At 45.3% G+C, this 25,220-nt stretch overlaps 2 protein-coding genes across 5 annotated transcripts in view; both read right to left on the reverse strand.

The window, feature by feature from the left end:
- The window catches only part of LOC127032442 (zinc finger protein 883-like), a 257,088-nt gene extending 252,765 nt beyond the window's left edge, over positions 1-4,323 (reverse strand). The window contains exon 1 of the mRNA XM_050919706.1: positions 4,269-4,323. The gene's annotated coding sequence lies outside the window, so the exon portion shown is untranslated. The remainder of the gene's footprint in view (positions 1-4,268) is intronic.
- Positions 1-25,220, reverse strand: part of LOC127032449 (zinc finger protein OZF-like) — a 98,090-nt gene that overhangs the window by 10,486 nt on the left and 62,384 nt on the right. Inside the window, exon 1 of one of the 4 annotated variants that reach the window (XM_050919721.1) lies at positions 4,269-4,454. The exons of 2 other annotated variants lie outside the window; for them this stretch is intronic. In XM_050919721.1, coding sequence (XP_050775678.1) covers positions 4,269-4,454 — 186 coding nt within the window. Of the gene's footprint in view, positions 1-4,268; positions 4,455-25,220 lie in introns of those variants that run through there. One more of the 4 variants, XM_050919724.1, reaches the window with a different exon arrangement.

Genomic DNA, 25,220 nt, shown 5'->3' on the forward strand with positions numbered 1-25,220 from the left:
AAATGCGACCAGGTGACTCTTGGCCCCTGAAGTGAGATAAAGGCTGAAGGAGGAGCAATAGGTAGGGCAGCGGCCAGGCAGCTGGAAGGGAGTCAGTTTTGGCTGGCTTGTGACTCAGGGGAAGGGCTAGAGCCCTGGCTCTGGGCTCCCCTCCCCCTAAGATGGACTTGGCTGAAAGTCATAGAATCATAGAAGATTAGGGTTGGAAGGGACCATAGAAGGTCATCTAGTCCAACCCCCTGCTCAAAGCAGGACCAATCCCCAGACAGATTTTTACTCCAGTTCCCTAAATGGCCCCCTCAAGGATTGAACTCACAACCCCGGGTTGAGCAGGTCAATGCTCAAACCACTGAGCTATCCCTCCCCACCCCGTCACTGATTTCTGTGCTAACAGGTTCTGTTCTATGCTGTGTTCCTGTCAACTAATAAACCTTCTGTTCTACCAGCTGGCAGAGAGTCACATCTGACGGTGGAGTTGGGGTGTGCAGGGCCCTCTGGCTTCCCCAGGAGCCCTGCCCCAGCAGACTCACTGCAGGAAGCACACGGTGTGGAAGTGGATGCTGAATGCTCTGAGGTCAGATCCAGGGAGATCAAAGCTATGTAAGCTTCTTGCCCTGGAGACACTATGCTCACAGAGAGTAGACATGCTCCCCCAGAGTCCTGACTGGCTTCGTATGGAGTAGTTCCATTTCATCACCCGGGTGACTCTGTGACAGTCTCTTTCCATTGTAGATCAGTCCATGGATTGTCTGTTAATGCACAGAACATTGAAACTAGTGTAAAGTATTGAAAACTGTATTTGAAATATTTATATATACCTCTTAAACACAAGCTATTAGGCAGAAAAACACACCGTTGTTTTTCCACTATCGCCCCTGTTACACACATTGAACAAGTTTTCAATACAAAATTTGCACTTCTGTGCTTTGGCACACCCAGCATGTTTCCTTCTGATCACATTTCAGAATCATTTTCTAAGGCCTTTTCCCCACTGCTTAAACTGAGGTGCCTTATCCTCACTATGTTCTTTCCTCAGAATAACTCCTGCTCCAATAGGCTATGCTTTGGCCAAAAGTAAATTGTCATTCTTCACATTTAAAAATGAAAAGAGAAACAACTAACGAAATAATAACCACAGACACAGGAAAACCTAGTAAAAAAAATTTAAGGTACAAGAGAGAACACAACCTTTGCACAGAGAACAGGAGTACCTGTGGCACCTTAGACTAACAAATTTATTTGAGAATAAGCTTTCATGGGCTACAGCCCACTTCATTGGATGCATGCAGTGGAAAATACAGTAGGAAGATATATATGTACACACACAGAGAACATGAAACAATGGGCGTTACCATACACACTGTGACAAGAGTGATCAGTTAAGGTGAGCTATTACCAGTAGGAGGGAAAAAAACGTTTATCCTGCCCCCCCCCCCACACACACACACTGTTCCTCACACCTTCTTGTCAACTACTGCAAATGGACCGTTTTCATTACTACTTCAAAAAGTTTCTCTCTCTCCTGCTGGTAATAGCTCACCTTAACTGATCACTCTCGTCACAGTGTGTATGGTAACACCCATTGTTTCATGTTCTCTGTGTGTGTACATATATATCTTCCTACTGTATTTTCCACTGCATGCATCCAATGAAGTGGGCTGTAGCCCACGAAAGCTTATGCTCAAATAAATTTGTTAGTCTCTAAGGTGCCACAAGTACTCCTGTTCTTTTTGCAGATACAGACTAACACAGCTACTACTCTGAAACCTTTGCAAGGGTTTCTATGGGTTTTAAACCCCAGACTGCTTGCATTATAAGCAAGAATCATATCCCTAGACCAATAAACAACACTTTGGCCCAAAAGCAATTGTCATTCCTTAGAACCATGGGAAAAAAAACAGGCAAATCTAGCTATAAAATGTAAAAGCAGAGCACCTAACTTCACCTTTAAAGGTCTCTTCTATGGTGTCTCACACCTAAAGCAACACACAGAAATTCAGATCCTAATGAAGCAATAACTCCTAGACCAACAAACAAGGCTTTGCCCAAAACCTCTTGTCATTTCTTAGTTTTTTTCCTCTCTCTGTAACATATGTGCATTAACTTCACACCCTTAGTGTTACAGCGCATAGACATGCCCTTTATAAGGGAAGGGAATAAGAGAAATTGAGGGGCGGGGGGTTTGAAAGCCTCTGTTAATTTCTTTAGTTTAAAAGGCTTTAAATGGTTTTCCATTGCACCCACCCAAATGGGGGGCTCTAGACATTCAGACTCAAACAACCTGGGATAACTAAACAGGTATTAGCTATCTCCCCACAAAAAATATGGGGACAAAGCACTTTAGTTTTTCCAAAAGGGAACCAAAGCAAAGGAGTAACAGGATAATTCATGTCCTGTCCCGTCTCCCCCCCAAAAAATCTCATTTTGGGCAGTACAGAAAAATAAACTTGTCAGAATGAAGAATTTCATTGAAAGATATCACAAAATACATAGCATACATAAAAGTCTATGAAATTAAAATATGTAATTATAAGGATACAAAATTCAGTAGAAAAAAATCAACATGTATTCATTTATTTAATTTGTTGAAGAGTAAATTGTGCACTTCAGTGTTTGCAGAGTGGGGAATTACTTACAGAAAAAAGGATTTTTAATACATTTTCAATTACAAAGGGAGCCGGGAGTCACATGTTACTGGAAGTCCAGAATGGTAGTAATTGCTATAGGAATGTATAGCCATTTTAAGTATATGAATTCTTTGGGTGAGGTGACAGCAAAAGTATGAAGAGTGTGTTCCCTAAAGGCTCAGAAGCAAAAAAAGAAAGTTAAAAGAATCCCAAATGTAATTATTTATGTATTTTAATTTCATTCTTCTTGGGTATATAACTCATGATTTTGAATACTTCTGGTTATTAATATATCCAGGGTTGCGTACTTATATTTAGTAAGAATTACAGTAGAAGTTCACCTTCGAGAAGAATTTCAGAAAAGATAGTATAGTAGTGCTCTTAGGGTCAGATTTTTAAAAGGCATTGAGACACAGAGTGGGATTTTCGAAGGAATCTAGGTGCTTTCAACATTTGAAAAATCTGGCCTGTGTTGAATGTTTGGGAACCAAGTTCTACACACAAGTGTGACATGTAAAAAAGCACTAGGGCAGGGGTCAGTAACCTTTCAGAAGTGCTGTGCCAAGTCTTCACTTATTCACTCGAATTTAAGGTTTCACGTGCCAGTAATACATTTTAATGTTTTTAGAAGGTATCTTTCTATAAGTCTATAATATATAACTAAACTATTGTTGTATGTAAAGTAAATAAAGGTTTTTAAAATGTTTAAGAAGCTTCATTTAAAATTAAATTAAAATGCGGAGCCCCTGGACCGGTGGCCAGGACCCAGGCAGTGTGAGTGCCACTGAAAATCAGCTTGCGTGCCACGTTTGGCACGCATGCCATAGGTTGCGTACCCCTGCACTAGGGTGCTGGACTGAGAGGCAAAATAAAAATTGACAAAGGCAATCAAAGGAAACTGAAGACATTCTGTCAGCGACACAGGAAATCAGTCAGTCCTGATGTCAGATGGTCCCAAAGAATAAACTTGTGTGCTTAAATAGTGAGAAAAAACAAAAGCAAAAATTAAGAATTAAAAGCAAATGTCCCAATACAAACAGGAAGCGCTATACTAGAAGAGCTGCGCTGTGTAATGGCATTGCTGAAACAACTAGCAACTATGAATACTTTCAATTATTTTCTATTAAAAATATAAATTTAATAGCACAATGACATCCATCTGCACAATATTAATGGAGGTAAATGAAATGCTAAGAGGCATATCAGAGAGCGAAGAGCTGCTTTACCCAGGCATTGGGCTGCCCTGTGCCTTTAAGAACACAGCCCTGGGAAGCGGATGCTGAACTGCAACATCCTGTGAGGTTTTGGGGGTAGAAAGCCCAGGATCTGACCCCCCTGCGTTTGCAGCCAATGCTGACATTGGGCTCAGCCCACCTAAGGGGATATCCCTTCCGTGTCCCTATCGCGGGGGTTTCGCCTCTGCCACTGGCTGTGCCTGTACCTCCTTAACCCTGGCTCCTGCCCCTGATTTTCCCCTTCAGCCCCTCTCCTTCCCGCAGCCTGTTTGCCCCCGCACAGACTGTGCCCACCTCCCCATTCGCCCCCCTCTGACCAGATCCCCCAAGGGTCCTATGAGCCCGCTCCGGGCCAGCAGAGTAGCAGCTCCCGGCCCCAGCCCTTCCCCCGGGTCTCGCCCCTCACCTGCAGGCTCCGGCTCAGGGGCTGGTGTCGGCAAAGCCCGGGGCTGCCCCAGGGGTGGTTCCAGCCCCCGAAGAGAGTCCCCCCGGCTGGGCACAGAGGGGCGCTGGGGAAGGGCTCTCCCCGCATACACCCCGCTGGGGAGCCGCTGATCCGGCCTGGCGCCTGTGCTGTCCCCTCCCACCGCATCTCAGGGGAGCGTTTGCCCGCCTCCCTTGCCGGAAGCAGATTCCGATGGTAGCGAGGGCAGCGGCTTTAGCAGCTGTTAACAGCTCCGCAGAGCCGGGGTGGAACTTCCCGGGTCAGACGCTGGCCGCTTATGTGATGTGGAGCCCGGGCTGACCAGCTGCTGATGCCGAGCGGGGTCTGTGCAGGGAGAGAGAGAAGCGGGAGTTGCGGTCAGATTCACTTGTTTTCCATAAAAAGAGTGTTTAACAATTCCTGAACAATTCTGATGGTTTCGGTTCTAGGCGGGAGCGTTTAAAGTCAGATCCATGCCTTTCTGTCTGTTTTGATGTACATTTGTTACAGGGGTTGAGTAAATCTCCATTGTGCATGTAGGCTGGTTTTTTGTCCTTCAGTAAGATTTGAGTCTACGAACACTTTCACGTTCTTTTCTTTGGCCCGTGAGTAGTCCCGCTGGCTTCATTTAATTTCTGTCACTGGGTGGGTTTAGCACTGTCTCCCTGCATTCCCTCCTAGCGGAAGGTGTAGTCTAAGGACTAATAAAATAATCAAGGCCAGGATCTTTCAATACAGGAGTCTGAATTTAGGCTTTGAAATCAATATTCTGGTACCTGAATAAATGGCTTGATTATCACAAGTGCTGAGTGCCAGAACTGAGTCCCAGTGTTGCAAGTTTAAAATATTTTCAAACTCAGGCTCCATACTGAGAAAGATGAATATGGATTTAATGGCTTGAAGTTAAGGTTTGTTTTCTACTTTATGGGTTTTATCTTGCTGCTAACAGGTACACATGCATGTCTTTATAAATAGGAGTGGTCTCATTGACTTAATTTAACTTCTGTTAGTGGGAATGTTTCATGTGTTCAGTCCCAGTGGGAGACTGTAATTAAGTGACCAGGTCAGAATCTTTAACTATGGGAGTCTGCATTTGAGCTTCCAAATCCATTCAGGTACTTGCCTGCTTATCAAAGTCCTGCTTCCTCAGAAATGACCCCTGATGTTTCAGGCTCAACATTCTTTAAAGGCCAGACACTACCTGAAGATGGATTTAAGAGTTTGCTTTACATTGCTCTTTTTGAATATTTTGGCTCTTGCATTTCTCCACAATAGCAGAGCCTGGGGAGAATCAGTGAGACCTCCCTAATTGTCCTTCTCACTCTGAAAGGCTCCAGAATAAACAGCCACATTTCTCTCCAGATCATCCCATCCTCCCAGGGGACAGTGAAGGGAATGTCTGCAGAGCAGGTGACCTTTGAGGAGATGGCTGTGTATTTTACTGAGCATCTGTGAGCTCTCCAAGACTTGTTTTAGCAACACCTGTACAGGAATGCCATGCAGGAGAATTGTTATACCATGACCTTACTGGGTACGGATTCCTGTCACCTTGAGTAATAGAAGATGGGAGAGGTGTTTAGCTTCTGTTCAAGCATCTTCACTGGTCCCCCATATTTCAGGTGAATCAGCCCTGATAGTTCCTAGAGCCCACATGTTACATTCTGTCCCCTTCCCACCCACAGGAGACTCAGCAATATCAGGGGTGGCTCTAGGCACCAGCAAAGCAAGCAGGTGCTTGGGGCAGCCCATTTGTAGGGGCGGCAGCCCACAGGGATCCAGCCTGGGAGCTGAGAACCAACAGGGGGCCCTAGGAGCTGTAGTTCCTTGGTTAGCTCCCTGCATATAGAGCCAGCCCTGGAGCATGAAAAGAACTACATTTCCCAATATTCTCTTGGCAGCTGTCAACAGGAAAGGGAGTGGGAGAGAATATGGTAGCTGAAATCTCATGCTGCAGCTTGCTATGAATGGAGAGCTCACTGCTAGCGCGGGATGGCACTGTGAATGGGGAACAAGTGTACCCAAGGAGTAGAAGGCTTTGGCCCAGATATCCCCTTCAGAAGACATCCCCAGACTGGATTAGGGATACTGTTGTGACCTCACCTTGCAGCCCCCCAAGAAGGAATTGAGTGGACTAAATGGACAGTACCCCTCCCTATCTAAAGCCTAGCAAGGGAGGTACGTGGATCCCACTAGAATTTAAAATGAAAAGTAAGGGAGGGGAGGCTCTGGGCCTGGGCAGCTTTAGATACAGTACCAGGCACATAGAAGGATTTCCACTTCTGAGCCACGGAAGCAGAAATTGACTTTTCCTTTCCAGATTTAGCTAATATTCAGAAAGGGAATCTAGCACCTGCCTTCCAGATTTGAACACCTCAAAATTCAGGAGTGCTCAAGCTCAATTTGAGCAGCTGTTACTTCATTTCTCCCAAATCAAATATACTGATCCACTGTAATTTGCTGTAGAAAAATTAGGATAAAATTGAGCAAGAAATGCTTCCCAGTGGTTTTTAGGACTGGAATTGCTATTTTCAACAGCCATTGCCTTTTTTTTTTTTTTAAGTTTTATTTATTTAAAAGGAAGACAGTGGTATTGCATTGGCAAATTCCCCATAGAAACAAAGAGTGGAACAAAAGAATAATAAAGACACCTCAAGTTTTCTTCATTTATGGAGGACAGTCTTATAATATGCATCCAGATATCCTCCAATCGCACAAGCTGAAAATTGTTCCACTTTACTGCAGTTCTGTAACCATATTGGAACCAATCCTGTCTGTGTTCTGTGCACATCCCAAATTCCTGCTGAATGACCCACCCTGGGAGCAAGTTACCAGTGACCCAGGTCTGGGGCGGAAGGAGAGTGCAGGTTCGGGGGGGAGCTCAGCCCAGGGCTGGAGCAGCAGGGGGTGCAGGTGGAGGGGGCAGAGCCGAGGGCTGGGGCAGCCAGGTTCTGGGGTTGAACATAAGAACGGCCATATTGGATCCGACCAAAGGTCCATCCAGCCCAGTATCCTGTCTTCCTACAGTGGCCAATGCCAGGTGCCCAACAGGGAATGAACACAACAGGTAATCAAGTGATCCATCCCAGGTCACCCATTCCCAGCTTCTGGCAAACAGAAGCTAGGACTAATATCCATTGATGGACCTATCCTCCATGAACTTATCTAGTTGTTTTTTGAACCCTGTTATAGTCTTGGCCTTCACAACATCCTCTAGCAAGGAGTTCCACAGATTGACTGTGCGTTGTGTGAAAAAAATACTTCCATTTGTTTGTTTTAAATCTACTGCCTATTAATTTTGTTTAGTGACCCTAGTTCTTGTATTATGAGAAATAACAATTTCTTATTTACTTTTTCCACACCAGTCATGATTTTATAAACCTCTATAATATCCCCGCTTAGTCAGCTCTTTTCCAAGCTGAAAAGTCCCAGTCTTATTAATTTCTTCTCATATGGCAGCCATTCTATACCCCTAATCATTTTTGTTGCCCTTTTCTGAAACTTTTCCAATTCTAATTTATCTTTTTTGAAATGGGGCAACCACATCTGCATGCAGTATTCAAGATGTGAGCGTACCATGGATTTATATAAAGGCAATACAATATTTTCTGTCTTATTATTATCTACCCCTTTCTTAATGATTCCCAACATTCTGTTCACTTTTTTGATTGCTGCTGCACATTTAGTGGATGTTTTCAGAGAACTATCCACAATGACTCCAAGATTTCTTTCTTGAGCGGTAATAGCCAATTTAGACCCCATCATTTTATACGTATCGTTGAGATAATGTTTTCCAATGTGCATTACTTTGCATTCATCAACATTGAATTTCATCTGCTGTTTTGTTGCCCAGTGACCCAGTTTTGAGAGTTCCTTTAGTGGCTCTTCAAAGTCTGCCTGGGACTTAAGTATATTGAGTAGTTTTGTATCATCTTTCAATTTTGCCACCTCACTGTTTACCCCTTTTTCCAGATCATTTATGAATGTGTTACATAGGACTGGGCCCAGTACAGACCCCTGGGGGACACCACTATTTACCTCTCTCCGTTCTGAAAACTGACCATTTATTCCTATCTTTGGTTCCTATCTTTTAACCAGTTACCAATCCATAAGAGGACCTTCCCTGTTATCCCATGACAGTTTACCTTGCTTAAGAGCCTTTGGCAAGGGACTTTGTCAAAGGCTTTCTGGAAATCTAAGTACACTATCTCCACTGGATCCCCCTTGTCCACATGCTTGTTGACCCCCTCAGATAATTCTTTTAGATTGGTGAGGCATTATTTCCCTTTATAAAAACCATGTTGACTCTTCCCCAACAAATCATGTTAATCTATGTGTCTGACCATTTTGTTCTTTACTATAGTTTCAACCATTTTGCCCAGTACTGAAGTCAGGCTTACCAGCCTGCAATTGCCGGGATCACCTCAGTAGCTCTTTTTAAAAATTGGCGTCACATTAGCTATCCTCCAGTCATTTGGTACAGAAGCCAATTTAAATGATAAGTAGTTCTGCAATTTCATATTTGAGTTCCTTCAGAGCTCTTGGGTGAATACCATCTGGTCCTGGTGACTTATTACTGTTTAGTTTATCAATTTGTTCCAAAACTTCCTCTAATGACATCTCAGTCTGGGACAGGTCCTCAGATTTGTCACCTAAAAAGATGGCTCAGGTTTGGGAATCTCCCTCACATCCTCAGCCATGAAGAACGATGCAAAAAAATTAATGTTGTTTCTCGCAATGGCCTTATCATTCTTGAGTGCTCCTTTAGCACAGGGGTGGGCAAACTACAGCTTGAGGGATGGATCCGACCCCTCAGTGCTTTGGATCCGGCCTGCGGGATTGCCACTCCCATGGCGCTGTGGGCCCCGCTTCGCTCCGGGAAGTGGCCGGCACCAAGTCCCTGCAATCCCTGGGGGAGGGGAGGCAGAAGGCTGAGCGCACTGCCCTTGCCTGTGGGTACCTCCCCCGAAGCTCCCATTGGTGGCCAGTGGAGACTGCCTTGGCCCGGTGCACACTGCTGCCCCCCTAGAGCCGCTCCAGATAAGCAGCGCCAGGCCAGATCCCACACTCCAAACCCCTCCTACACCCCACACCTGAGCCCCTTGCTTGCCCCACAAATCTCTGCTGCATCCTACACCCCTCCTGCACCCTAACCTTCTGCCCTGAGCCCCCTCCCACACTCCACACCCTGCCCTGCACCAGTGCCCTGAGCCCCTTCCCACACTGTGCACCCCCTCCTGCACCCAGCCCCTTGCACTGAGCCCCCTCATACACCCCGCACTCTCTCCCGCACCCCAACCCCCTGTCCCAGCCCTACATTCATGGCCCTGCATGCAATTTCCCCACTCAGATGTAGCCTTTGGGCCAAAAAGTTTGCCTATCCCTGCTTTAGCATCTCAATCATCCAGTGTCTCTCATTGGTTATTTAGCAGGCTTCCTGCTTCTGATATACTTAAAAAAAAAAGGCTGTTATTTTTTGAGTCTTTGGCTAGCTGGTCTTCAAATTCTTCTTTGGCCTTCCTAATTATATTTTTATACTTCATTTGCCAGAGTTATGCTCCTTTCTATTTGCTTCACTATGATTTAGCTTCCACATTTTCAAGGATGCCTTTTGGCCTCTCACTGCTTCTTTTACTTTGATGTTTAGCCCTGGTGGCACTTTTTTGGTTCTCTTACTATGTTTTTTAATTTGAGTATACATTTAAGTTGAGCTTCTATTATGATGTCTTTAAAAAGTTTCCACACAGTTTGCAGGGATTTCGCTTTTTACGCTGTACCTTTTAATTTCTGTTTAACTAACTTCCTCATTTTTGTGTAGTCCACTTTCTGAAATTAAATGCTACAGGGCTGGGCTGCTGTGGGGTTTTCCCTGCCACAGGGATGTTAAATTTAATTATATTATGGTCACTATTACCAAGTGGTTCAGCTGTATTCACCTCTTGAACCAGACCTTGTGCTCCACTTAGGACTAAATCACAATCTCCTCTTGTGGGTTCCAGGACTAACTGGTCCAAGAAGCAGTCATTTAAGGTGTCAAAAAACTTTCTCTCTGCATCCCATCTGAGGTGATATGTACCGAGTCAATATGGGGATAGTTGAAATCCACCATTATTATTATTGATTTTTTTAATTTAATAGCCTTTCTAATCTCCCTGTGCATTTCACAGTCACATCCTGGTCAGGCAGTCCCTACTGCTATACTCATTATTAGAGCATGCAATCACTATCCATAGAGACAGGGGCGGCTCCAGGCACCAGCACACCAAGTGCTTGCTTGGGGCGGCAAGCCACTGGGGGTGCTCTGCCAGTCACCGCTAGGTCAGCAGGCAGGCTGCCTTCGGCGGGAGGTCCGCCGAAGCCGTGGGACCGGCAGACCCTCCTCAGGCATGCCGCCAAAGGCAGCCTGCCTGCCGTGCTTAGGGCGGCAAAATGCCTAGAGCCGCTCCTGCATAGAGATTCAGTGGTACAGTTTGGTTCATTTAAGATTCTTACTTCATTTAATTCTGTGCTTTCTTTCACATATAGTGCCACTCCCCCACCAGCGCAACCTGTTCTGCTCTTCCTATATATTTTGTACTCTGGTATTACTGTGTGCCATTGATTATCCTCATTCCACTTAGTTTCTGTGATGCCTATTATATCAATATTCTCATTTAATATGAGGCACTTTGGTTCACATCTTATTATTTAGACTTCCAGCATTGGTATATAAGCACTTAAAAAAATTGTCACTTTTTAGCTGTCTGCCATTAGATGATGGAATTGAATGGGACTTTTTTTCATTTGAGTCTCTCTCATCAGATCCTACCTGTATTTTATCATTTTCCATCCTCTCCTCCTTACTAGGACATTAATAGAACCCTCCCCCCAAGAGATGTCTCTGTCTGAACCACATGCTCCTACATACCTGTCAGCTTTCCCCCAGCCCTTAGTTTAAAAACTGCTCTACAACCTTTTTAATTGTAAGTGCCAGCACTCTGGTTCCATTTTGGTTTAGGTGGAGCCCATCCTTCCTGTATAGGCTCCCCCTTTCCCAAAAGTTTCCCCAGTTCTTAATGAATCTAAATCCCTCCTCCCTATACTATCATCTCATCCACGCATTGAAACTCTGCCTGTCTAACTGGCCCTGCATGTGGAACTTGAAGCATTTCAGAGAATGCTACCTTAGAGGTCCTGGACTTCAATCTCTTACCTAGCAGCCTAAATTTGGCCTCCAGGACGTCTCTTCTATCCTTCCCTATGTCATTGGTACCTACATGTACCACGACCACTGGCTCCTCCTCAGCACTACACATGTCTATCTAGATGTCTCAAGAGACCCACTGTCTTTGCACCAGGCTGGCAAGTCACCATGTGGTTTTCTTGGTCATCGCAAACCCAACTATCTATGTTTCTAATGATTAAATTGCTCATTACTAATACCTGTCTCTTCCAAATAACCAGAGTTCCCTCCCCTGGAGAGATATCCTTACTGCGAGAGGATACCACATCATCATCTGGAAGGAAAGTCCCAACTATAGGCTCATTTCCCTCTGCTCCAGTTGGATGTTCTTCTTCCCTGAGACTTTCATCCTCCTCAACAGCGCAGAGGCTGTCAGACTGAGACCGTTCTACTGTGTCTTGGAAAGTCTCATCTATGTACCTCTCTGTCTCCTTTAGTGCCTCCAGTTCAGCTAATCATGTCTGCAAAAGCCTGTACACAGTCTCTGATGTACACATATGCCACCTGCCCATCAGGCGGGTAATCATACATGCAGCATTGGGTGCAGGAAACTGGATAATCCCCTACTCTGTTGCTGGACTTCTACCTGCATTATCTTAACTCCTGAAGCTGGTTCCTTTGTTGTTCTTTTCTTTTTATCAGGGGGTGTTTTGCCTTTAGGTTTAAAGAATGTTAATTGTATCTAGCTCCCCACTCCCCCTGTAAACTCCCTCGCAAAACTCCCCTGTTAGCCATTCCTGTTCGCTGGCTCCTCTGGTTGCTTAGGAGTAAAGCCCTGCTCTTCCTGAGTAGTCCTGCCCCCTAGTTAAGGGTTGATAGATACTAAAAGGCTTAGGGATCAAAGCCTCATCAAGAAGCTTTCAGCCTTGCCTAGCAGGCCACTAGGCTCAGCACACACATGGTCAGCACATGGTCCTCCAAACAAACAGAATGTGTATGAAGTGATTTAGGTGGTACAATTCTGTGGGGTAAATCTCCACTATGGGAGCTAAGCATGGGGGACTTCAGAGCTCTGGGTTCAATTCCTGGTTGTGCCACACTCCTTGTTTGAGCTTTTTAAGTCACCTAGATGGGGATTTTGCAAAGGCCACAAGGGAGTTAGGCACCCAACTCCCATTGAGTGGGCCTGGGAACTTTCAAAGTCCCATTTTTGATCCTCTGGGCCTCAGTTCTTCTTCTTTGAAGTGAAGATAACAATCTGCTCTCTGCATGAGTATTTACACAGAAAGCTCTTTGGGCAGGGAATCATCAGAATCAACTTCTTTGCACAGGAAGGGTGGCTCACTGGTAGAGCTCTGACCAGAAACTCAGGAGACATGGCCCCAATTCCCTGCTTTGCCCCGGGCTTCCTGTATAAGCTTGGGTAAGTCACATATGCTTCGATCCACAAGAGGGGCCTAGGCATAAGCCTTGCCTCACAAGGAGAGTTTGGTATCTAACTCTGTGCTAGGGGGAGACATCTCCCTCTGTTTAGTATTCACAGCCATGACCCTTCTCCTGGGGTAAGGTGCCTAAGTTAGGTCAGTCCTTCCTCATGGGGGGAAGTGGAAGAGAGATGCCCATTCCACTGAAGCTCAAACAAGAAGTATTCAGTTTACTGTGCTGCAAGGGAGATTTAGGTTAGCTATTAAGAACAGATTTCTAACTATAAAGATAATTAAACACTGGAATAGGCTTCCATGGCAGGTTGTAGAAACCCCCATCACTGGAGTTTTCCAATAACAGCTTAAATAAACCTGTAAGGAAGCATCTAGATATACTTGGTCCTGCCTCAGTGGGGTCGTGGGGGGGTGGAGTAGATGACCTTTCAAGGTTCCTTCCAGGCTTACATTTCTATGATTCTGTCATAAACAGATAGTTAAGGGTTAATGTCTCTTTTACCTGTAAAGGGTTAAGAAGCTCAGTGAACCTGGCTGACAGCTGACCAGAGGACCAATCGGGGGACAAGATACTTTCAAATCTCGGTGGAGGGAAGTCTTTGTTTGTGCTGTTTGTTGTGTTGGTTGTTCTCTCTTGGGGCTAAGAGGGGCCAGACGTGCAACCAGGTCTTTCTCCAATCTTTCTGAAACAGTCTCTCATGTTCAAAATAGTAAGTACTAGCTAGAAAAGGCAGATTAGTCTTATGGTTGTTTTCTTAACTTGTGAATGTGTATTTTGCTGGAAGAATTTTTACCTCTGTTTGCTGTAACTGGTATCTTAGGCTAAGGGGGAGGGAGTCCCTCTAGTCTATATAAGCTGAAGACCCTGTAAACATTTTCCATCCTGGTATTACAGAGATAGCTTTTAATTAAAGAAAGAAAAAATAAAAATTTTCTTTTTTAAGAACCTGAATGATTTTTTTCCTTGTTTAAGACCCAAGGGGATTGGGTATAAACTCACCAAGGAATTGGTGGGGGGAAAGGAGGTGGGGGGAAGGTTAATTCCTCTCTGTTTTAAGATCCAAGGAGTTTGGATCAGTGTAGCCTCTCAGGGTAACCCAGGGAGGGGAAAGGGTTTATTTCTTCTTGTTTTAAGACCCAAGGAGTTTGGGTCTGGGTCCCCCAGGGAAGGTTTTGGGGGACAGGGAGTGTACCAGACACTGGAATTTCTGGTTAGTGGCAGCGCTTTCAGATCTAAGCTAGGAATTAAGCTTAGAAGGGTACATGCAGGTCCCCACTTTTTGGACACTAAAGTTCAAAGTGGGAAAAATACCTTGATGGATTCACAATAATCAAGCAGTTAACACACTCCCCTGGGATGTTGGAGACATGTCTTCAAATCTCTATGCAATAAGAAGCAAGGACTTCAACCTGGGTCTTTCACCTCCTAGATGAGGGAGCTAACTACTGGGCTGTAGAGTCTCTCTCAGTGGAGATTTAACCTTTTATACAAAGAACAGCAGCATCACCAGGACAGATGAGCATAAACCCACTGTCAAAGGTTCTGTGTTCAGTCCCTTTTTTGGTGGCTCACTTTCTCCAATCTGGCTCTCCTCTGTTTAACTCAGATTAGCCCAGTCCATCAGTTTAACATAAAATGAATCAATCACCCCTTACATTTTAGGGCTTGCAGTCTTCCTATCAGTTCCCTGGAGGCAGTCTGGTATAATGCTGTTATCCCTCTGCCATTTTGGGCCAGTGGTTCTCAACCTATTTACCATTGTGGGCCACAATGCAGCTCTCTGTGTTATGTACACTGCACCTACACAATATATATACTACCTATTTGGCCCAGAGAATGTCACATGGGTTGCAGATGTGATATTGTGCTGCAAGCTGAGAACCACTGTTCTAGGCTGTCCTGCCTTCCCTTCTGACTCTCCCTTTCCTTCCTTTATAGGAAGAGTTGTGGCAGCAGCAACAGCAGCTTCAGCAGTGGTGGAGGAAATAGGTCAAGGATGAGGAAGAGGACAGCACCCAGCAACTGCTTTTACAGGAGATGAGCAGCTCCTCACTATATAACTCCATTTCTGGACTTGGGTAACCATCATCAGTTGGTGGAAACGGGTCATCTCAGGTCTGCAGAATGATCAGTAGTGGTGAGAGAATTTCAGGATGGCAAAGACACCATTTTCGAGATCTGTGCTGAACTAGACCCAGAGCTGCAGTGTACCAACATGTAGTTCCCTGTCTCTCGAGAGAAGTCCATCACCATTGTCACCTGGAAATTGGCCACCCCGAATACTACCAGTCCATAGCCAACCAGTTCAGCATAGAGAGATTGACTGTTGGGGCCATTGTCATACAGCTCCATGATGCCATGCTTTGAGCAGGGGGTTGGACTAAATGACCTCCTGAGGTCCTTTCCAACCCTGAAATTCTATGATTCTAGTGTTGCATGGCATTATAAAGCTAGGTAATGCTCATGAGACTATTGCGAACTTTGTATGCATGGGTTTCCCAAACTGTACTGGGGCAGTTGCTGGAACCCATGTGAATATTACTTGCCACACCACCACCAGGCTCAGAAAGGGGTATCATTCCATGTTGCTCCAAGGGCTGGTTGGCAATAGTGGCAGGCTTACAAACATAAATGCAGGGTGGTCTAGAAAGGTCCACGCAGCTAGAATCCTCCATTTCCCTAGCTCATGTAACCATTCACAGGCCTGGGCAGAAAGAAGGAAATGTTTAACTATTGCCTCAGTAGTTGCAGAATGACAGTGGAGTGTGCAGTAGGCCCTTTGAAGGGGAGGTGGTGCTGTTTGTGGAATAGGTTGGAAGGTGCAGGGAAAAAATGCACCTAAGATTATAGCTGCATGTTGTTTTTGCAGAATATTTGTGAGTATGGGTGAAAAGCTTGGTGGTAAGTGGAGGCTAAGTTGTGAAGACTTGCCCAGCAAGGCAGCCAGTAGAAGACAGAAAGAGCCAGGGCAAATCTGTCAGGGATGCCTATTGCTGTTACTGAGTCTCATGCCTAAAATGTGCAGCTGTACATTCAGCTGTTTACCTGGGGGGAGAGGAAGAGGGAAATGGATTGTGAGCAGTGAAGTCTTTTTTCACATGTGATAGAAGTGGACTTGTCATGACATTCCTTATTTTACCTTCTGTCTGTGCCTTGATACTTTTGTAAAACCCCAGGAGTTATTTAAACTATATGGATTTTCTTTGTAAAAGGCATTAATGGCTCTTTATGACTGAATTTTTACCAGTTTATAATTAAACAATGTATTGCCTACAACAAGAAATAAACCTTTAACTAAAATAATAGTGAAACAAAAATTCGTAATGACACAGTGCAGTGGAGGGCAGAACACAATAGAACATCAGAGGTGAGCAGTAAGCACACACTTTGCCTCTACCTATTCTTGTTCTTTCTGGTTTCAAAGTGATCGGGGCGTTACATGTCTCAACAGAGCTGGGCTCCAAAGGGCAGTTGTTCTTGCTGCCCTGAGCTTGGTTGTGAGAAGGGAATGGCCTCAGATCCCAGCTGCAGGGAGTACAGTGAGGAGCAGATTCTGTTGTTCCCAGTATCCGGTATTGTCCAGGAGCTGAAGAAGATGGCTGGGTTGTGGTTTAGAGCACTGCATTGTCTGCAGCCTGTAACCCTAATCAATAAGAAAACTGTACATTTATCACACTCATAATATGTATTGGTGATCACCAGGGTCGGCTCTAGCCATTTCGCCGCCCCAAGCACGGCGGCACGCCATGGGGGATGCTCTGCTGCTCACTGGTCCCGCGGCTCCGGTGGACCTCCCGCAGACGTGGCTGCAGAGGGTCCGCTGGTCCCGCGGCTCCAGTGGCCCTCCTGCAGACGTGCCTGCGGATGCTCCACCGGAGCCACGGGACCAGCGGACCCTCCGCAGGGACACCTGTGGGAGGTCCACCGGAGCCACCTGCCGCCCTCCCGGCAAAGCACCACCTGCGGCATGCCGCCCCAAGCACGCGCTTGGCGTGCTGGGGCCTGGAGCCGGCCCTGATGATCACATACCTGCAATGTATTGATTATCACAAGTTCTCTCAAATTTACTACAGAGATGTTTCTCTTTGGTTATATTGGTGTGGTGTGTGCATTAGAGAGAGACTCAATAAACAAACAAGTTAGTGAACTCACTATTTTAAGTGAATAGAAAAAAAAGCTGTAAATAATGCTAAAGCTCTCGCATTGAGAGGTATATTGCATAGTTATAGCTCACTTGCACATCTTAAAGAATGAGGAAAATACAGATACAAATGACCAGGAGCATCTTAGAAAGCCTTGAATCTGCTGACACCCATTCAGGGAGGTCAAAGAACCCAGAAATTATAGAACTAGACTGGATATTTTATACCTTCTTGTCACAGTGCATGTTACTCACCCCTGGATTGGCACCTGCTGCTTTTTGTCCAGTGATTAACTCAAGGCCAGCACCCCCCCATCCACAACTTGCACATTGTCACTGTGTATCTCTGCTGTCCATCTACAGCCTCAGAAACTGTAGTGTCCTCTTTGTGGCTCAGTCTTCCGGCTGGGTTACTGTCAATATTCCCCCCCTTCTAGGGGAATTTAGCTCCTAGTCCAGCCACTTCCCCAGTGGTGAGTGGAGGGCAGGGGAATCCCAGCCTGGTTTCTACTCCAGGTCCCAGCCTAGGGACCCTGTGGATTGCAGCCTACTGCTGTGTCTCCCTGGGCCACTTCCCCATGTCCCCGGCATCTTCTTCATGCTTCCTCAGGGCCAGCAACTACCCAGCCTCAGCAGCCAGCCAGGATTTCCTCTTGCTCCCCAGTCTGTGCCAACAGTGGCTCTGCCCAAGGTGCTACTGGAGCTGCAGTCTACTCCAGACACAGGCATCCATTCTCAAACTCCAGACAGCTACTGATCTAGCACTCGCCTGCAGCTCTTTTCATATGGGCCTGCTGGACCCTGATTGGTTGCTCCTCACAGCCACTCCCCTATTAACTGCTTGCTGCTCTATTAACCCCTTATCTGCCAGGGTGAGGCAGATGCCTCATCACACTATCTTTTATGTAACCAGTTGGCTATTGAACCATATTTGATCACTTTCCATGTGTATAATGGGATTAATGCCTACCCATTATCAATACAAGTGTCCATAATTACACTTCCAATCATTAATATTAATAATTTGCATCAAGCATGTCTTAATAATTCCTATATGCTAATATGGTCTAAGTGCCTATTTACTGCCTAGTTACCAGATTGCCAAAGTGCCCCACCAACTCCTTGTCTCAGAATTACTTCTGTAATTCTGCAGTATGTCTGTACATTTGTTGTCATTTGTTTGTTTCTCAGAATGAGAGTGCAGAATTGATGCCCTGGGGTTAACTTCTTGGGCCTGCAAATTTTTAGCTAAAAACTCAGGCTCAGCATAACTACTCACTCCAGGCCTTGTACTAATAAAACAAGCCATTATCCATAGCCCAGACTAATAATCCAATTATTTGTGGCCTTCTACTTGCCACCTATTATATTTCACCCTAGTAAGCAACACACACTTTCAAAATTATATCCAGATAGTGTCCCTTTACATATAGCAAGCTAAGACTATACATGAGACAAGACCATAGGTCAACATGCCCTAACCGTAGCATGTGCTGAAGCTGTGCATACTGACTTTGTATTTCCTCCAGGAGTTGTTGCTGAATCTCCCTGTCTTTCACCTGTGTTTTTTGCCATAGATACACTGTCCCTGGCCACACCAATGATCTCTCTGGAGAACTCAATTTCTTTTTGCGTCTCTCACCTCCTGATTGACTGAGTTTGGGGGGAAATCGTGCTACTAATAATATATGTTGCTGTAACGTTAGTCTATTTGTACAAACTAATGATAAAGATGTGTAAAACAGAGATCCGTGTAATTGCAGTCACTGGCCTATAAAGGGGAATCCAGTTTGTTTAACTTGAATTGTGGTATGATGGAATCACTGAACATAAGCCACTCTGAGAGTTGTGCTGGATCACAAAGTCATGGGTCAATAATGTGATGCTGTTGCAAAAAAAGCAAATGCAATTTTAGCTTACATTAAGAGAGGCATAGCATGCAAGTCAGAGTGTAACGAGAGGCCTGGACTTAACATGACCCACAGCCTTCTTGTGTATGGACTTAGCATAAACCGCAGCCATCTTGTATGCTCAGTCACCCTAAATTGGAAACAAAAAGTATAGAGTCAGGAGAATTTGGCCTTGATATGGACAGATAAAAAAGTATCAGCTGCAGCCAGAGCCCTGCTAACAGGAGATAGACAGATATTCACAAAGTCATGAGAATGGGAGAGAATGGAAAGGCTAAACTTCAGTTTCTGCAGCTTCTTCCTGATAATAAAAAGTATGAGGTTTTGTGGTTGCAAGTGTATGCTAACAAAGCATAAAGATAAGTAGACCTTCAGAAGTTTTAAGGCTAATGAGTAGGCGGTCTTAGGCACGTGAACCCCTGTAGTGGTTTTTTCATAGCTATGTTTTAAGTTAAATAATTAATTAAGGCATAGGTAAGAGACAGTCTCATTTTAATTACATAATGAGGGTCAGAAAACAAGTTCAGTGGAACTTAGCTCTGGGGCTCAAGACCAAAGCTACTAGAACTTTTTAACCCCTCCACGACCGGACTGTGTAGAAGCCAGAGCCTCAGATGACATGACCCTGACAGGCCATCAGTAGACATCTATATGTTTTATTGGGAGTGCTTGGTGTGTGTATTCTGTTGCTTTGTTGCTAATTGTTAATAAATACTTGTACGTGTATAAGGATATTCACTGTGTGAAGGCTCTTTCGCTGGGAAAAGGCCTCACAAACCCAAAGTGCCCTGAGTCCACTGAAAATGGGTGTTTGCACTGAGTCCACTGGGAATGGGTGTTTTCCTGGAGCCCACAAAGTGATAAAGTTGGGTCCCTTGTACCCTGAGAACCCATGAGGATGGGTAGGAGTGGGAGCCCTATATTATGCCCTGAGTACCTAAGTGGGAGGATATAGGTGGAGTTGTAAATTGTGTGGGTAATAGATTCGGTGGAGACATGCAGGCACCCTAAGGTCATTTTGGACGAAATGATTGAGTCTCACACGGTGAATAATAACAGAATACCTGTGCCCTTCTTCTAGCCAAAATTTGCCATGACTACTCCAAACATCAAAGAAGGAGATCCCGAGGGGTGGGGGCTAGTTGAGGTGCCCATCCTCCTTAGTAAGTCGGTAGCAAAACAAGTCTGTGCCCATATGCCTTTCAGGGAAAGGAGGCACTTGAATCTGCTTGTAAGGGGTATGAAGTATATTGTAAAGGCATGAAGCCAAAACCAGAGAAAGATGTAATAAAGGCAGCATTATAGAAAGCTGCCAGTAATCTTTCAAGCATGGTGTTGCTCCAGGAAAAGCAACTGGAGGATTGTAAATGGGAGTTAGTGGTGGTTAAAGATAATTTGGTATTACAGGGTTTGGAGTTAAAAGCAGACCATCTTAAGAGACAGGAGCTGTGACTTAGTTGCAGGGGAGTGGAGAAAAAAAGAGTTTCAAAGTGGAAAATGGAGAATGAGTATGTTAACATCTAGAATTAATGCATTAACACATGGAGTTGCCTAGAAACAGTTAACTGCAGCAGAGAAAAGCAATCCTGCAATCCATTTGGCATGCAAACAAAAGCAACAGACACTGGGGCCAGGTGTGAAAGTAACTTACAGGACTTATCGGTACTGCCAGAGTCCTGAAGGGGCGTGGCCTCATCCAGAAGAGGCGTGGCCTCATCTGGAAGAGGCGTGGCCTCTCAAGATTTAAAGGCCCTGGGGCACCAGCTGTGGATGGGAGACTCAGGGCCTTTAAATCAACCAGGGGCTCCCAGCTGAAGAGGTGGCTGGGCGCCCCTCGGGGCTCAGGGGCAAATTAAAGGGCCCGGGGCTCCGGCTGCCCGGGGGGGACCCCAAGCTTTGCGGGGCTGAGGCAGGGATTCAAAGGGCCCAGAGCTCCTTCCCCTGAGGGGAGACCCGAGTCCTTTAAATCCTGGTCCCAGCCCAGCCGCCAGAGCCGCGGCCAGGATTCAAAGGGCTCTGGGCTGCCCACAGCTGCGGGGAGCTCTGAGCCCTTTAAATCTCAGCCAGGCTGGGATTTAAAGGGCTCTGGGCTGCCTGCAGCCACGGGGAGCTTTGAGTCCTTTAAATCCTGGCCCCTGCCTGGCCGCCAGAGCCGTGGCGGGTATTCAAAGGGCTCTGGGCTGCCTGCAGCTCTGAGCCCTTTAAATCTCAGCCAGGCCAGGATTTAAAGGGCTCTGGGCTACCCGCAGCGGTGGGGAGCTCTGAGCTCTTTAAATCCCAGCTGCAGCCGGGATTCAAAGGGCTCTGGGCTGCTCGCAGCCGCGGGCAGCCCAGAGCCCTTTCAGTCCCCGCTGTGGAAGCTGGTGCAGTCCAGCACGGCGCACTGGCTCTTGACAGTAGGCTGGACTGGACCGGACCGGCTTACTTTCACCTCTGCACTGGGGGAACAAATTCAGGGTTTGCAAGTGCAGATCACAACCCTCACTTTCCTCCCAGAGCTAGGATAAAAATTGGGGTAAGGGTTCCCAACTGTTTTAATCCAGGGATCACTATTCTTTGAGCAGAGCTAACTATGTTGCCCACTTCTTCTACTTCTTCTTAGTTTGCTAAATTTGCTGCTATTAGTTTTTACTTTAATATGACATCACAGGGTTAATCGGTTGCTTTCCACCCCCCTCACACTTTTCTTTTTATGAAATGTTAGTGAAGGGTACTTTGGATACTTATATGAAAAGTTTTTGACAAAGAATGACAGAGGTCTGCTGTATTCCACAGAAATTTTAAAGCAACCATGGAGACAAATACTTTTCTGCCTTTTTGAACAATCCCAAAGTAAAGAAACACCGACTAAGACAACTGTGTTGCAGGGATTGTACTTGGTGACTAAGTCTTTACCAGCAAAATGTACCACGTTAAGCAGAAAGCATAAGAATCAAGTCAATGACACTGTAGAAACAGCAGCTGATAAACACAGCACTCTGAGTGAGAGAAAGGAGCCTTTAAGATCACAGAACTTAATTGCTATGGTACAAAAGTAGTCAAGACTTTGCCTGCTTTTGACCAATCTAACTAAATATGATGTCCGCTCTGGGTCAGGCTCTGCAGAAGTTCCATTGGCCCTAGTGCCCCTTCCTCTTTCCCACCCCTTACCCACACTGTGCTAACCATGATAGGTTCTAAGTGGGAGAAAAAATTAAACATGCAAATAGTGAGGTATTGTGGCGTGGGGTACACAGGACCATGGTATTCACAGCAGGGAGTATTAGGACAAACAGAGTACTGCCCAGGATTACAGGCAGTACAAGCATATATATATTGCTGGGTGCTTTTTCTCACACTGACACTAGCAATAAAGTATTTTCAAGGGCAACCTAGATATTAAATCCGCTGTAGCAGCTGTGTTAGTATTGAGTCCAGAACACTTGGAAGGTCATAAGCGAACATTAGACATAGGAAGGGACCTCCTGGGACATCAAGTCCAGTCCCCTGCTATTTCAGGCAGTCCTGTCGTATCATCCAGTTCAAGCCCCAACTTCAAGCTAGTTAGGTTGTTTTCTCCACTGCTCCCATCTGAAGGTTCTTACAGATCCTCACTCATCTGATGGATAGAAACCTTCTCATTTCCAGACTAAATTTGTACATGGCCAGTTTATCCCCATTTTTTCTTCTGCCAACATCTTTCAGCTCAAATACCTCTTTCCTGTCCCTGTTGTTCATCCCAGTGATGTATTTGTACAGAGAATTCCGGTCCCCTCTCAGCCTTTGTTTCCCTAGGCTAAACAAGCCAAGCCTTTTCAGTCTACTTTTGTGAGACAGTCTTCATTTCTCTACCAGCTCTTCTCTGCACCTGTCCCACTTTGAATTCATCTTTCTTGAACATAGGTGACCAGAATTGTACACAGTGTTTCAGAGCAGGTCTTACAGTGTCTTGTACAATGTCATTAATACTTCCCTATCTCTACTGGAAATACCTTGCCTGATGCATCCCAGCATTGTATTTGCCTTTTTCATGGCCACACCATGTGGGTAACTCACAGTTATACTGTTATCAACTAAGACACCCCAGTCTCTCTCCTCCTCTGCTGTTTCCAACTGATGATCCCCCAGGTTATGGCAGAAATTCTTGCAATTAGACCATAGTGACCTTTCACATTGTACTATTACATTTCATCTCATTTCTATTTCTCCAGTCCCAAAGCGTGTCCAGTTCTTCCAGTGTAATAGTCCAGTCCCACGTTGCTCATGACCACTCAGTGAGACAGCAAGTCTGATGGCTGCAGTGGGAAGAACAACAACAGACTAGGGAGCTAACTGATGGAGCTGTTGTTTGGCCTGATGGCCAGTAGGCAGCAGCAAATTCCAGCTCTGATGCTACCCTCTTCCCCCTCCCAGTAGAGCCTGGTCCACTTGCTTCTCCTCTTCACTACCATTATCCTGCTGTCAATGAGCAATTCCGGGTGGGGAATGAACCACTCCATGCAATTCATGGGTGGAAGTGTGCATGGACAGATGTGTCCATTTGTGATTTGGTCATGGGCAGTTCCATTCTTTTATAACTGACATACTTGGATGGGGGTTGGGGGGCAGGAGTTCACATTGTGATAGCTGGGAGGAACGAGCTGCTAACTTGTAATAAACGATTTGTGCTGCTCAATCGTTTGGTGTGTGAGTGCTTAGCACACACTAGAGAGGAAGGAATTTCATAACAAAACTTTTAATAAAGTCTCAGATCAACACCATAAATTATAATAAAACTGGCAATGAGGAAATCGAACACACTGAATCAGACAGGCAAATCAGTACAGCTCACTGATACGGTTCTCACAGGTTATCCATTACAATTATGATTCCTTCCCCCCCGCCCCACAGTGCAGATGTGGGCACCCATGCCATATCTTACTTCCCTTATCCTCCTAGACTCTACCTCTCTTATCAAAGGTGCACTTTCTGGCTGTCTATACCAGGCCCATAAACTGCGTTTATTCTACAGTGAAGAGAAACCCCCAGACAGCAAGTCTTCTATTACAATCTGGTTTATTTTAATCCATAACTACATGGGAGTGAACATTGCAACGACTACTGAAGTCAAGGAAATAACTGATATCAGTCACAGAAAAAAACAGCAATTGCCAATGTTCTGTGTCATAGAAACAGGGCTGGCTCCAGCTTTTTTGGCACTCGAAGCAGCGAAGCCAAAAAAAAAAAAAGATAAAGCCGCGATTGGTGGCACTTGGGCAGCAGCTCTACTGCGCTGCTTCAATATTTGGCAGCAATTCGGCGGCAGGTCTTTCCCTCCAAGAGAGAGCGAGGGACCAGCCACCAAATTGCTGCTGAAGACTCGGACGTGCCGCCCCTTTCCATTGGCCGCCCCAAGCACCTGCTTCCTGCATTGGTACCTGGAGCCGGCCCTGCATAGAAATGTGCTAATTTAAACCTAATTGATTAATTAGAATCATTATATGCATGTTTTTAAATGCTGTGATAGAGCAGCAAAATTAGTTTTCTGAGATCAATGCAAAGGAGGACAGGATATTTAATTTTAAAAATTTTTTAAATGATTTTGGGAAAACAGAAATGTAAACTTGTCAGAAATAAGAATGCAGAATTTGACAGACTAACACTATTTTGTAATAGCCTAAATAAACCTGCAGTATTGCTGACTCATGTCATTTTATCTTGAGTATGGAAATATTTGGAGATTTTCTGAAACACAAGCTGCTGCACTGAGATGAGAATCAGAGGTTTCATTAAAGGAAAGAAAATCTAGCCTTTGTGGAAAAAGCCTTGAAAATATGAAGCTAGTAAATCCCAAAGGCCCAGAAACAAAAAGGCAAAGATAAAGGAGGAAGGAAAGGAGGATCCAGGGAACTACAGGCCAGTCAGCCTCACTTCAGTCCCTGAAAATATCATGGAGCAAGTACTTAAGGAATCAATTTTGAAGCACTTTGAGGAGAGGAAAGTGATCAGGAGCAGTCAGCATGGATTCACGAAGGGCAAATCATGCCTGACTAACTTACTTGCCTTCTATGATGAGATAACTGGCTCTGTGGATGAGGGGAAAGCAGTGGACATGTTATTCCTTGACTTTAGCAAAGCTTTTGATACGGTCTCCCTCAGTATTCTTGCCAGCAAATTAAAGAAGCACGGGCTAGATAGGGTGGATAGAAAGCTGGCTAGATCATCGGGCTCAACAGGTAGTGATCAATGACTCCATGTCTAGTTGGCAGCGGAGTGCCCCAAGGGTCGGTCCTGAGACCAGTTGTGTTCAATATCTTCATTAACGA

Source organism: Gopherus flavomarginatus, chromosome 12 (assembly GCF_025201925.1).
Source record: "Gopherus flavomarginatus isolate rGopFla2 chromosome 12, rGopFla2.mat.asm, whole genome shotgun sequence".
Taxonomy (NCBI): domain Eukaryota; kingdom Metazoa; phylum Chordata; order Testudines; family Testudinidae; genus Gopherus; species Gopherus flavomarginatus.